At 39.5% G+C, this 15,041-nt stretch overlaps 1 protein-coding gene across 1 annotated transcript in view; it reads right to left on the bottom strand.

Moving 5' to 3' along the window:
* The window catches only part of ap1m3 (adaptor related protein complex 1 subunit mu 3), a 32,945-nt gene that overhangs the window by 12,609 nt on the left and 5,295 nt on the right, over positions 1-15,041 (bottom strand). Inside the window, exons 2-6 of the mRNA XM_077583995.1 lie at positions 14,641-14,797; positions 14,070-14,137; positions 12,881-13,011; positions 2,282-2,429; positions 1,687-1,813 (exon numbers count right to left, since the gene is read on the bottom strand). Coding sequence (XP_077440121.1) covers positions 1,687-1,813; positions 2,282-2,429; positions 12,881-13,011; positions 14,070-14,137; positions 14,641-14,797 — 631 coding nt within the window. The remainder of the gene's footprint in view (positions 1-1,686; positions 1,814-2,281; positions 2,430-12,880; positions 13,012-14,069; positions 14,138-14,640; positions 14,798-15,041) is intronic.

Below are 15,041 nucleotides of genomic sequence, written 5' to 3'. Positions count from 1 at the left end.
TTTGTAGCTGTAGTTTAGCAAACAATATATAATAATAATAATATATTTAATACAATTATGTTAAGTTGAACTGACAATAATATGCTGCTTTATTTAATTTTCACCTAAATAAAAAAAAAAGATGCATAATTGCTTGAGATTAATTTTACAGCTGCACAATGAATGTAAACATGTTATAACATTAAATAAAGTGCAGTGAACAGTTTCTGAGTCAATCGCAGGCCACACAGAGACGAACAACCATCCACTCTCACAATCACACCTATGGACAATTTGGAGTGTTTAATTAACCTGCCATGCATATAACAGTGCCGCCCCGTTTGATTTTTGTCTGAGAAAAAAAAATTGTGACGAAAAATATGACAACAAATTTTCGGCGAGAAATTGCGTCTCATGAGTAGATTGCAGTGCGAGATTAACGTAAAAAGTTGTTAAAAAGTGACCTCTTTAATAGTGGCACCCATAATCTTTGTTGGAATAACAAATCTCTTCTGCTGTGGATGATGTTGAATGAGTGGCAGAAAATTGTTGAAACAAATGTGGGCCGCTGCGCCTTCAGTTAAATCCCCCCAATTCAAAGTCAACTAAAATGTGTTCAAATGTTTTCATATACACAGGATTAAGTTGTGCATGCTTGTTTCATATTTTTTTGGGAACCATACTTTATGTGTGCAATGCCACTTTTTTTTAAGGGATATGGAGCTGCACGTTTAACGAATGCAAATCAGGGCAACACTTTTGAATCGATTCTCTCTTTTTCTGTTCAATTCAATCTGTTTGTTACTAACTTGCAAATGCATTGAGCATTCAGGCAAAGGTAGAAGGTAAAAGTCATTTGAGACATGTTCTGTCACTGCTTGGACCTGAGGGGCATTAACAACAGACAAGTCTGTGCATGTGTGTATACGCTATAGAGGGGAACAAAAGATGTGACAGTGTCCCTTGTGGTTCTGTTTTGTCCTTCTCACCTGGTCTTAGGGTTTTAACACAGAACAACATCAAAATAACCAGACAAAAAATAGACCACAGTGTCTTCTAAAGATATTTGACACTAATAGGTTGGGGTTAATTTGACCATATATCTGCTCATACTGATTGTAATTAAAATATCTTGAGTTAAACTTAGCAGAATGAAATTATCTGATGAGTAATCATCATTAATCAAAACCACATGACATTTTTATGCAAAGTTAAGATTTCTCTGAATGGCAGTAATTTGACTCTTATGTACTGTAAGTGCAAGTCTTTCAACAAAGGATAAGAGAATTAAGTTACTCAGCTTCATGTATATGCAGACCTTATCCAGAAGGGGGCAGTGTTAAATGATGTACAGTAAATTATAAATAGGCTCTTCCACCCTCCAAACATGGAAAACACAAATTTGCATCAAAATTCGACTTGTTTTATTGACACAATTTGGCAGGGTTTCTCTTTAATCATTTTCAAATTAATTATTAAAAATTTATAATAATTAGCCTTTTGTAAAACACAGGATGTTCATTCCAGACCTTTAACTTTTTGCAGGGCTGTTACCGGAGGAGAGTAAAAGTAAAACACCACGCCGGTGAACTTCAAGCCGTCTCAATTTAAAAACAGAGGCAAACTACTGATGATTGACCAGCAAAATTGGTCTCCATATTCCGTACAAATGCCCGAATATACTCATACTTATGAGCCGTTACTTACTGCCTGTGATTTCAAACAGCACTTTGTCATTAAGGCCCAGTCGAAGTTCAGGCATCCCTGAAAGGATCACTTTAAGCTTAATGCAGCCCACTATTTCACTTCGCAGGACACTGCCAGTGGCATTCACCTTTAGGAAAAACAGATAAGGAATTAGACATTAGCAAGAAAAAAACAAAACATTTCCATTAACATGATGAGAACAGAATACGCCAATCAACCTTTTATCACACGACAAAAATATTTGTCGGTAAAACGTCCAAATACAATAAGCATTTTCATAATGTTTCGAATCCTTTGTTGCAATAATCCACATCCAAGGAGGTTGTTTACAGTGCATTGGGCTGCGAGCCTTCTGATGATGTTGCACACAGTAGACACAGGAACATTCATAAGCTTTTCTGCAATTGCTGTGTTCTTTCTTGTGCACACGTAGACACATAACACAAAGGTTGAGTCATCGTTTCCTCATTTTAATTGGCTCCAAGTGTTATTTCTAAATTACCAGTTGTCACTAACCATAGGTAAATTTAATCACAGGTGCATGAGTAAAATACAATTATTTCTTACAATTTTGAACAAATTAATGTGTCCTCACCAATAGGTTTACTGACTCAATGACATCCATAAAAACTTCATTCTTCCTGTACTTGATGCCCTCTGACCTCCAAGACACAGCATTGGTGACAGTGGCAGGAGGTCGAACAGCCCCAATCTCGAGTTTGTGACCCTGCTGGGTAATGTACCTAAAAGGAGCAAAAGAAAATAACGCTGGTTTATAATCAGCACAGCAACCTGATGTATACAGCACTGTAATCGCCCTCTCACTTCTTGAGAAAAAATGTCTTTCTTTTGACATTAACAAACAAGCCTTAAAGGGCAAGTCAACCCCTTATAATATGTTGGATGCACCCTCACTAGTCTAAAAATGGCATTCTGATTAATATTGTGTTCGTGGAATAGGAATTGAGCAGCAAAATGACATAGCATGCTCAGATTGTGAGTGATTTGTCAACACCTGACTTCTCCTTTAAATATGAAGTGAATAAAAACAGCTATTCTATTTTCACTGCAACATGTGCTAGTCTATCAAGAAGCTATCTATAATTTTATGTTAATATTATTTTGCTTCAGACTAATTGGCACTGTGTACAGATTACTGATTTGTGTAATTAAATATAGTGATTTGCATAAGCTATTGTTGCATTTTATGCATTCGTTTTAATAGGTAAAATTAAAAATTAAAATTAAATTAAATTAATTATGACAATAGAGGATTTGGAATAAATTAATACAGTCGAATGGATCAAATATTAGTTTTGGATATGCTTCTGATAGTGTTAAGATGAGCACAGAAGGCCAATGATGGGCCATCACTGCATAATTCAGACTAAATCTGTTATTCTATAAAGATTTAACCACACCAAAGCCAACCTTCATGTGTCCCCTTCCAATTTTGTCTCGAGCTCTCCCTCACCAGCATCATCTATAACAGCATTATCTACTGGAAGTGATTGTTGAAAAAAACGTCTTTCTGTATCCTTTGCGTCAGTTGATCCTACATTTTGTTTGTGTGTTGACACCAACTCGAGGAGTTCTGAGAGATCAAAGGCATACAGTGAACAAGCCAGTTTGTGGTGGAGGTTTTGTTGATTTTTGTCCCAAATGTTGCTCAGAAATGCTAATGAAGTGATCTGCAATGGGACTTGTCAGTATAATGTCAGATTAGCATAACAATAGCTGTCACAATCACGCACAAACATGCATAATGCACCGACACATAAATGTTCATATGCACAACCCACACACACCTTGCGTTTACTGTCACCAGATATGATGATGTTGTGATGTAAGGGAAGTGATGTGGGGAGGGGTTCTTGTGTTTGGGGCATGAAAAGGTTACAAACTATAATGTGAAGTATACTGCAGTCTGAGGTTGTTTGTGTGTGTACGTTTGTGTGTGTACAGTACACCAAAGAAAAGAGGGGGATGAAAGCAGATGATCTAACTCTGCTTAAGTACTTTTATGAATGATTCAAATCTTGCATCGTAGTAAACTAGCGGCTGACAGCCGGCCACTCATAAAAGCTAAATTGCAGAAATCAGCACACTGCACGACAGTTCAGTGGCGTTTCATTTGGCCGCATCACTTAGTGTGTGGCGCTTTAAAGTTTGCAGGGATGAAGAACCTAAAGGTGTGACAGATGAGATGTCAATAGTTGGGTTTCCATCCACCCATTTGTATTCCTATTTTCAAGAAATGCGAAAATAAAACTGAATGGAAACGCAAAAAATTCGAAAAATGGCCCAAAATTCGCGAAAAGGTTTTTACGCTTAGAGGGGGTGGATTTTGTAGCGTATTGAAAAATGGAAAAAGCGAATTTTGGTGATGGAAACAGGTTTTGAGAATAACCGCTGGCAAGACCGGATACACATTGCACGTTTTGATCAAATATTATGTATACAGTGGTACCTCGGAGTTTGAACATAATTTGTTCCTGCAAAGTGTTCAAAGTCCGAATTGTTCAACCGCCGAATCATTTTTTCCCATAGGAAATAATATAAACACAATTAATCCGTTACACTACAGTACAGTATTTAAACAATAAAAATACCTTACCTTACCTGTTGTGGTGTGATGGCTTCAGTGGATGATAAATGCTATGTTAATGCTAGCTTTAGTTCAGTGCTGAGTTTGTGTATTTTACATTGGGCATATTGTTAGACTACTAAGCGGTTCTTGCGTGCGTTGTTTAACGTCAGGCACATTGTTGAACAGCTAAGGCGGGGTCCTCGTGCCAGTATTTACAGAAGTAGTGACGGTAGTTACAACGGCGCAATAATCTCATTCTTAATTCCACTGTGGTTTGTAGCACTGTATGTTTTTTCTTTGCTGCCACTGGCATTGTTGTCTTTCTTTGGGCCCATGGTGAAGAAAATTGTTGTGGAAAAATCAAAAGTAGAGTATAGAGCAGCTCCGGGAGTATTCACGAAATGACCGGAAATGAGCAGTGCATCGTCTCAACTACTGCAACATGAGCATTTGGCATTGCTCGGCTTCACTCGGCTACCCGTTTTCAAGGTACGTTAAGCTTAGCTTGCTTTGCTTGGGTGTTCAAACTCCGAAAATGAATTCAAACTCTGAGGCATTTTTTACTCAGATTATTTGGTTGAAGTCCGAATTGTATGAGGAACAGATGAAAACGGGTCGCATATCTGTTTTGCGCATTTTCAGTAAATTTGCTTTAAAAAATTTGAAACAATTGCATGGAAACCTGACTATTAATTTGCCATGCATTCTCTGGCATACTCTGGTCTGCGTTGACCACTTAGCTTGGGCTTCACGTGTTCTGCTGACTATTTTGGAATATCTGAATTTCTGACCCCCTCAGTCCTGTCTGAGCTAAGCCAATTGGCTGCTTGGTTTGAGACTAACAACTCAATAATTGACAGCTGCATGAGTTTGAGGTGTTAAGAAAGTCATATTTTCCCCTTTTTAACTCTTTGACTGCCAGACGTTTTCAGAAACGGGACGTCGCTAGTGCCAGCCGATTTAAGCATTTTGACTGATCTTTCAAGGTCCACAGAAAATGTTGTGTTTGGACTATGGAAACACACATACTACCAAATGAAAGATTGAACTCTCATCTTTCATCAGAAAAAGTTTGTTTCTACCTTATTCCGTTCTTCAGTAATCAACAATAGAAAATGGTTAGTTTCACCGAAATGCTGTTTTGAAACAAAAAGCGGAGAAAAAGAGCTTTTTGTGAAACAATGTTATTTCATGCACTCTAGTGAATTCTACACTTCTTTTTGTCCATGAATGATGCCACAAACACCTAAATAGTGCTTTACTTCTGTAATACACCACCACTAACAATGAAAAAGTGTTTTTACATTGCAAAATACGTTTATTTCCATTCAACAGTGTAACAATTTGACAAAACAATTTCGCAAACTATTTACAAATGTGTGCAACTGTGGTAATATTTACAATTATGTGCATGTTTCAAATACAGTTTTTCTTTTTGTAACGCTCTCCTGCGTGCAAGGAGAGGGACCAGGATTTGCACAACAGATTACTTTCACTTTCATTGTCCCTTTTGCGTGCAGACGTTACACTTTCTTGACGGCCTTTTTTTCTGGGGAATAGCAAGTAGCAGACTGTACCCACTCCTCCGATGAATATGCATTGGACTCGGGGCACTCTTCGTCGTCCGATTGAACGTCCGCCTGAGCGTGCTCGGTTGTGCTCCGCGTTTTCCGGTGTTAGCATCGCTAGCCCGTGAACTTTTATGACGTCGTCATAGCCGCCGCGTCAGCGCTTCCAACTTCGGCGTCAACCTCGGAGTCACCATCATCATCATCGATGATGATCATCGTCGTCATCAATGTGCTCTTTAGCGTTGGTCGATGCCTTTCGTCTTTGAAAAAAATTCCCAAGTGTGAGCTGCTTGCAACCGCCATTATTCGCTTTAGCTCCACCTCACGTCTTCTACTGCCGCGTCAACGCTTCCAACCTCGGAGTCACCATCATTATCATCGATGATGATCATCGTCGTCATCAATGTGCTCTTTAGCGTTGGTCGATGCTTTTCGTCTTTGAAAAAAAATGCTCGAGCGTGAGCTGCTTGCAAACCGGTCGCCATGTTCTCTTCCCTTCCCCAGCCAGTCCCTTCTAGCTCCGCCTCACGTCTTCTACTGACGCCTACCCAATCTTGTCAAAAGAGAGTCATCGCTGCCCTCTAGGGGCCAAAAATAGTCATTAGGCTCACTAGACCTGCTTGAAACTTTCACCACAGCTGGGCAAGGCTTTACTCCACCCGTTTCAAAAAAAAATAAATAAATAAATGGGTAGACTTCTTTTAATGTCTTTGGCGCTCCTCCGTAGGTTTTTGCAGAACGTCATTTAACGTCTTTGGCAGTAAAAGAGTTAATAATAGTCTTTTATATAGCTAATTCATGCTGTGAGGCTACTGAACTCTGCCCCTCTTCCCTCTCTGCCCCCCCCCCTTTATGGACAATAATAACATCCAACAACAACAATAACTTTGAACCGGTTTGCATTGTTGCAGAATGTCACTACTCCCTTTTTCCATTTACCCTTCTTACTCAACGTTTGACGACCATAATATTTGTTTAAATGATCCGGTTTTGCACTGATTCACAATGTCATTCTTAGGTATCTGAATATTTCTGCTCTGCACTTTATTAATGACAAGACCTTAAGTTGTGCTTTATGTTGTACTATGTCTTATACTGTGTCGAATGTTTACACTGGGTTATTTTATGGGCATTTATTTTGTGGGATTTTGCACTTTACCAACTCTGCTGTATGGATGCTCCAAACGAAGTTTCGTTGTTACTTTGTGTCAATGACAATAAATATTCTGAATCTGAATCATAACATTAAATGATTGGTCATGCAAATGTGTTATCTGCTCTTTGCAATAAGAAATATAATTCGAACACTTTCCTTGCCCTACTGGGGGGTAAAGATCAGAAAGATGTCGTTAATATTTGTCAACTGTGGGCCTGGGAAGCCTTTTGAGACTCTTTTGTGATTAAGGGCTATATAAATACATTTGACTTGACTATTGAGCTACAGTTTCCAAGTGAAAGTGTCTCATGCTGTTTTTTTTCTTTATTTCTTTGAGAAAATCAAGGAGGACACATATTGTTGTTATTGAACAACGGATGTTAAATAAAAACAACAGCAATTTGCATAGCAATTAAATAAAAATAATGTTTTACAGTTATAGATGCCTACCAGACTTATCATTATAAACCGCCTGTAGGAGTACTTCTTCCACTATTTCTTCCAAAAGCGTCAGTGGAGGAAAAGCCTTGAAAATATTAAAATAAAAAAAAGTCTAGCGTGTTTGGGAATTTGGCAGACTGTGCTGCACCATGCTGGTCATTCCGGCGGACCGAGGATGTTTTCCTTACACGCTCCTGGCAATTTGGTGGCAGAAACTAGACTAAACTTTACGCCTGCTAAAACCAGGTCGAAGTACACACATGGGCATGAACGATCAGGTTGGAAGTCAGTCTCCAAGTGCTCATTTTCCACCCGGTGATCCGTGCTCACCCTGGCCAACTGTGCATCATCTGCAAGTGGAGGTAAATAATAATAATGCATTCGATTTATATAGCGCTTTTTTGGACACTCAAAGACACTTCACAGTGGTTGCATTATTCGTGCACTCACACATTCACACTACTTAAGTAGCCACAGCTGCCCTGGGGCAGGCTGACGGAAGCGTGGCTGCCAGTGTGCGCCTAAGTCCCCTCCGACCATCACCAAACATTCAGACCTTCCATACACCAGTGTGAGTAGCACTGGAGGCAATGTGTGTGAAGTGCCTTGCCACACGACACATGACTTGGGGAGAGCGGAGGTCGAACAACCGACCTTCTGGTTACTGAACGACCGGCTCTACACCCTGAGCCATGGCCGCCACAAAGGTCATAGTAGTAATAGTAGTTTCAAAGTACGGTTTGAAAATAGGGGTCTAAAGCATGGTTAAAGTTTCAACATAGGGTTTTAAAATGGGGTTTCGAAGTAGGCTTTCAAAGTAGTTTTGGGGTTTCAGAGTACAGTACAACGCTTGTAGGCATGCAGCACAAAAGGAGCATGTCGTATCTACCCATTTATATCTATGTATGCTGTTTACTGAAGCACGTTCTTGAACATGCTATACTTGGTACTGTATACAGTTGTTCGCCACCCCCCTCCCCAAGCACCAGCCAGCAAGGTACGTTTTTCAGACCGTACTTTTCAAACAATTTCAGGCGCTCCTCGGGTGCTGATGAGAGTGCGTTAAAAATGAGCACATCACCCCCGTTGGCTCCCTGTTCACCTCCGCATTGAATTTAGAATCCTCCTTCACACTCATCATCCCAGTCTGTATGGAATAGTCCTTACCTACCTCACCAAACCCCATCTCTCACATACCTCAGCCACAACCCAGTCAGGACAACTGCACCATCCGTGCCTGGCCAGGACTTGGCTAAAGACCGTGGGAAACACGGCCTTCGAGGCTGCCGCTCCCTTCTATGGCACACTCTCCCTGATAGGGGTGTAAATTGCCTAGTACCTGGCGATTTGATCCGTATCACGATACATAGGTCACAATTCGATTCAATACGATTAATCAGTTAATAAGTTGATTATTGCAATTTTTTAAAGTCAAATTTAGAAAATACTAATCAGTAAACTTGTAGATGTACGCTGTAAGATTTGTATGAAAATGTATTTATTCATCTGAAACTTCAGGCTTATAACTGTGAGCCACTGTATTTAACAAACAATCTTTTGCAATCTGTTTTAATAAAATATTAAAGCTTAATGTTCCATTAATATAACATTCTTCCGTGCTTGACGTGTGAACCCTAAACCTAAGTAAGACGTTTTGTTGAATATTTCCATTAAAAAAATTATGTTTAAACATCGATTCGGCCGCATATCGAATTAATTAGAGAATTGTGCGCTGTAATATCACGATATATTGCTGAATCTTTTTTTGTTTTACCACCCTTACTCCCTGACAACCTCAGGGCTCCACAGACGGTGAATGTATTTAAAAAAGGAATAAAATCTTTCCTTTTCTAAAAGCTTTTCCTGGCTGATTTTATCTGTTGTTTGATTTTATTTCTATTGTGTTTTCTATTGCCAGGACTGTGCATTTTGAAATTTGTCTCCAAATGTCAAGTGCAATATAAACAAAATTGAATGGTGCACAGTACTGAGCATTTTTAAACGAAAAACAGAGACAAGTCTGCTAAATCGATGTTGCACTGTATACATTTTGATTGATTTATTGTTGAGAAACCAGATAAAGATTTGCTCAAATGACTGGGGAGACTATGTCTATGTTGGTTTCTCCCAAAAGAGCTGGACGGGCGAAGTGGCTGGGGAAAGGGTCTGCTAAAGCTGCTGACCGCAACCCGACCCCGGATAAGCGTTAGATAATGGATGAATAGATAGACAGTGGGTTTTCATTCTGGCCGTGTAACAGTAGACAGGTAGGCAACCCTGGTCCTCGAGAGCCACAGTCTCAGTAAGTTCTTGCGAAGCCGGAAAACGATCCTCACCTGTGTTGGAGGAGGAAGACACCTAAACATGCAGGACAGCAGCTCTTGAGGATCAGGGTTGCCTACCTCTGCTCTTCACCATCACCGGGGTTTTCAAGCATTGTAGTCTACATGTGCTTTGTGTACTTGGAGAAGGCATTTGACAGTGTCGCTCAGGGAGTTTTTGTGGAGGTGGGATGCTAGGATTTTGAGCCACCAGACCCTTGATACAGGAACAGGATGTTTGGTCCCTTTACAAAAAGTGTCAGGGTATGTGCCACATTGCTGGCCGTAAATCAGAATTGTTTCCATCGAAGTTTAGACTCCCCCAAGGCTGCTCTTTGTCGCGGACTCTGTTCATAACCATAATGGTCAGAATTTGTAGGCGCAGCTGAAGATATGAGGCGCTCCGAGTTGGTGGCCTCAGTATTGAAACTCTGCTTTTTGCAGATGATGTTGTACTTTTGGCTTCAACAAGCCTCTACAGTGTCTCCAAGTCTGACTGAAGTAGTTCACAACAAAGGGTGAAGTGGTTGGTAATGGTATGGGAATCAGCACCTTTAAATCTGAGGCCATGGTGCTCTCTTCTCTGACCTCTGTCCAGGTCAGGGTCGAGGTCCTGCTCCAAGTGGAGGAGGTCAAGTATCTTGGGGTCTTGGAGGAAGAATGTAGCGGGATATTTGGCAGGGTAATCGGTGTAATAATGATGGAGTCTCCGGATTGGTCTGTCATGGTGAAGAATGAGCGAACTTTTCGACTTACTGGATGAGCTATGTTCCCGCGCTCGCCTAAGGTCGCAAAGTGTGTGTTGTGACCAAAAAACAACAAAAACAAGCAGCAAGCAGCCAAAATGAGTTTCCTGCGCAGAGATTGAAGCTCAGTCAGGAGGGGCTCAGAGTAGAGCCACTCTCCTCTGGTAGGAAACAGATAAGGTGGCTTGGGCATTAAGTTAGGTTGCCTCCTCGATATCACTCTGGTGAGGTGTTCCAAGCTTGTTCCACCTGGAGGAGGCCCTGGGTATCTCCATGCTGGAGAGACTGTGTCCTGGCTGGCCTGGGAGCGACTCAAGATCCCCCCAGGAATAGCTAGACGAAGTGGCTGGGGAGAAGGAAGTCTGGGCTTCCCTGCTTTAGCTGTTGTCCCCACAATTCACAATTCATGCACAACTTTACACCTTTGCTGTATATCACGGCTGCAGCAGTGTTACTTTTCACATAATATATTTTCACAATCACTATACACTTGCATTAGTAACTCCAATGGGCATTTTTCTCTCTGTTGTCATGGTTAATCGAGATGATAAAGTATTTTTTTGTGGTTAAGCATGGACTTAACGCAACGTGAAAATATTTAGTTGATTGAACTGATATCAATTAGCTGTTCTGAAACCAGATACTCAAAAGTTTCCCATCTCAGAGTAATAACATTCAGTTCAGCTTTAGACTGGAATACCCCCAGGTCTTGGCTGAATTTGTCACTCGGCCTACAGAATGAAACATTAAAATATCTTCTGATCGAATACTCTACATTTCTAAGCTTGAACCAACTGCTAGAAAATGGCTGAGAAATGTTTGGGGGGGGAAAGTGCACTGTGAATTGACAGTGAAACACACTGCTCGTACTGCAGGCTAGCCACAGAGAAAACACTAATTCTATAGTGGAACAGAATTGCCTCTCTGAGCAAGGGAAAACAGAAACGACCCTGTTAACAGGGAAAGCACAGTGAGCTTGAGTGACACAGTCACTGCCTTTGGCTCAGTTCATTTCAGTCCCTGGATAAAGCTCCATTATTTGTTGTAGCGCCCGTCATTAGTTATTATGTCACACAATGAAAACAATCAACAGACCCGCTGAAACTCTGACACTATTTACTGTCAAATAAGCTTTACATTTGGATGGCACCGTTTTTTGGAGAACCATGGCTAAATCCATTTCTTGCCCATCAAGGACAAATTGCGGGTTTTGGTGTTACTTTGCTTCGACACAGACATCATGGTGACTGTTTTAAAGCAGGTTTTCACTGTGCTTTTAGACAGAGACATTAAAAAATGCCTGCAAAGTTATGTACAAGTTGGAAAGCACAACCTATGATCACCTTCTCTGAAATTCCTTCAGGTCCCTCTGTCGTTGGGTTTTTCCTTTAACCAACTACACGGTAAATTCTGGTGAGTAAGTTTGACTCTATTTAAATAGGGACATAATAGACTCAGTTTAAGAGTAGGCTAAGATTTACACTAAGAAGAGAGTAAAATAAAGAATTGAAAAAAATAAATTAAATAAAAGTCACTCAATGGTTGAAGAACAAACTCACGACCACTACCACCTGAGCTATGCCCCTCCTATTGTTTGCTTATCTCAAAGAGACCAAATATATATATATTTTTTCTCTTGGAGTTAGGAAGATTCCAGCTGAGATGAGTGATATACTAACACACAGTAGGAGCTGCGTGGCTCAGGGAGTAGATCGGCTGTCTCCCAAGCTAAAGGTCATGAGTGCGCTCCTTCACCCTTAAGAGACTTTTAATAACTTTTTTTCCCAATTCTTTATTTTACTCTCTTCCAAGTGTAAATATTACTCTAAAACTAAGTCTATTTCGTCCCACTCTAAATAGAGTCACATTTACAGAATTTACTGTGTATTTAGCCTACTGCAAGTGTGGTGTACTCAAGTGTAGACTAGCAACACAAACAAAGGAAGGCTTTTTTTTCCTGAGACTACTAATAAAAAATGCACAGGACGTAGCAACAAAGGAAAAAAATACATGCCTGGGAAAACAACATTCACAAAACAATGAGCACACAAAGAGTGACTAGAACTAGGGGAGCTCAGAAGAATCACACAGATGAGGTAAAGACTCAGCTCGGGAGAACACAACACAACCCAAATGTATATAATTGGATTACACAAAAGTAGTAGGATGTGGTTAACGTAACCAGGTGGAACTAATGGGAAAAAATGGTCAGTTATAATCCAATCACACATGAATAAGCAGCCCTCAAGTCTCAACAAGAATAACCAATAGAGCAGACAAACAAGATTTTGTTATATTTAACTTCAGAATGCATATTTTCCCTCACAAAAAAAATAACGACATACTATTATTAAAATGTGGTTTCTTACTCTTGAAGAATCTTGCTGTCAGTTGTTTGTGGGAATCCAAAATCCATGACTTCGTCCATCAATTCATACACGGTCACAAAGTTGTCACGAATACTCTCCTCCTCCAGCTCCTTAAAGTACTCCTGAAACACCTACACAGAGATGTTAAGACGACAGAGTTGCCATACAAAGAATGGGAAAAGCAAGTGTAACCATTTCTAATGCTAAAACTAAAGATATGCGTATCTGATGTCTTTGTCTGCTAGCAAGTCATATAGGCTGCATTGCACTCCCTGATATGCATATCATAATGTCCACTCAAAATTGATCAATCATAAAAACATTCTACACATTCTCATCATCTTTTTCTATACATAAAATCAACCTAACAAATGGTTACAGGTGATATTTAGGCACTATTTAGTGTTATATCTATGAATAAAATATGATGACAACCATCACAAAAATCCACCATAATTGCATTACACCACAATTTAGACCTGCTTTTAGCTGGTCTATATTCTAGTCTATTTCTGTCACCAAACTGTCAGGTGCATTAAATGAAAAACGCATTTGGTGCGCCAGAACACCGAGTGGGGCGCAACACAGTCTGCCAAATTCCCAAACATGGTAAAATTAAGATATACCAGTTTTTACGCTGAGCGCACGAGCGCCTGTCACCATAAAAGGTCCCGATAAATTTAGCATCTTGTTTATGCTACATTGCTGTAAAGCTTACAGTTAGCTGCACAGGACAATTTAGGGAGGTCATTAGTTGCAAGTTGTAGTAACAATATTATTTACACTTCATTAGCAACTTCTTACATGTAGGGAACATAGTGTGGGGAAAAACTATTCCGTAAGCAATACATTATTTGTTAAATCACACATTTCAAGCACCGTAGACTTAGTTGAAAAAGTATTTTTGGTCTAGTTGATGTCTTCAGGGTTTTTTCGTGAAACATTCATGAAAATATTGGGAGGGGGTTCTCCTAAGTGGTCATGAAATACATATCTGAATGCATTCAGAGAAAGACCACTGGTTTAATAATTTATTGTTTTTATGAGAATTCCTAGCTATGTATTGTTATCCAATGGAACGTCAAACAAAAATGATATACAGTAGTGCTAAAAAAACAACAATTGAATCAGTCAATCACAAATTGTGGATAAAGAGCATGTAAATGTATTATGATAAAAATATACTGACCTGGACAATTCTATAAAGGAAAGAATATACCAGAGCAGCATTGACATTCCTTTTGGTCATGGCCACCACTGAAAATAGGACAATTAAGAAATAGTAGTTCTTGAAGAGAAAAATGCAGAATATGTGATGACATGGATGGATGAAGGGATTTAAAACATGCTGCCAATACAGAATGAGATAAAGGCAAACTGAAAACTTAAAGGATTTAAATTTGAAGCAAATGAGAACATGACCACGGGGAAGTATAATGACTTAATTGCCCAATTGGGAATTGCACTTACAACCAAAATTACATGATATATTAATAATATGTAACACAAGTTTGACTGTTAAAAAATGAATATTACTGTGCATAACATATAATGGTGTTGTGATGCTAAATTTTTGCAGCAAACTAAAATGAAGCCCAGATGCTGCCTGTGATAAAAAAAAAAAAAAAAACTCTAGTCAAGCAGGAAGAAAGTGTTTCCTTTGTGTATGTATTTTTTCCATTATTTTAAAATTTAAAAACACAATGCATAAACTCATTTTAAGAAAGCACACAAATAAAATGTGAATTCTATGTGGATACAGTAAAGGTTGTTATGTTTGATCCAAAGAAAGTGTGAGGAGCCATGGGTGATTATTGGAGTCATCTCTGCCTCTTCTTCACGCTTAATTAGGAATGGCATGAAATGGTCAATCTCATTCATATCCATGTTTCCCATGTAGTTACGGCAGATCAAGACCTGAATGCCATAACATAAAAAAATACAGAGCAAAGGACACTGTTAGAGAAGCACAATGGTGTCATGAAATATTTACAGCTTGGTTGAGGAAACAGATCAGAGCGCTCCATATTCAAGGTTCTTCTCTGAAATCTGGTACACACATAACGATTGTTAACATATAGTTGTTGTTGTTTTTGTTTTTTGTTTTTTTTTAATGTAAACCACCCAACACATGACACAGCACACCCCACCCTAAACAATC

Source organism: Vanacampus margaritifer, chromosome 13 (genome assembly GCF_051991255.1).
Source record: "Vanacampus margaritifer isolate UIUO_Vmar chromosome 13, RoL_Vmar_1.0, whole genome shotgun sequence".
NCBI classification, from domain to species: Eukaryota; Metazoa; Chordata; class Actinopteri; order Syngnathiformes; family Syngnathidae; genus Vanacampus; species Vanacampus margaritifer.
Note: the sequence above shows the minus strand (reverse complement) of the source record. Positions and strands in the feature narration are given on the sequence as shown.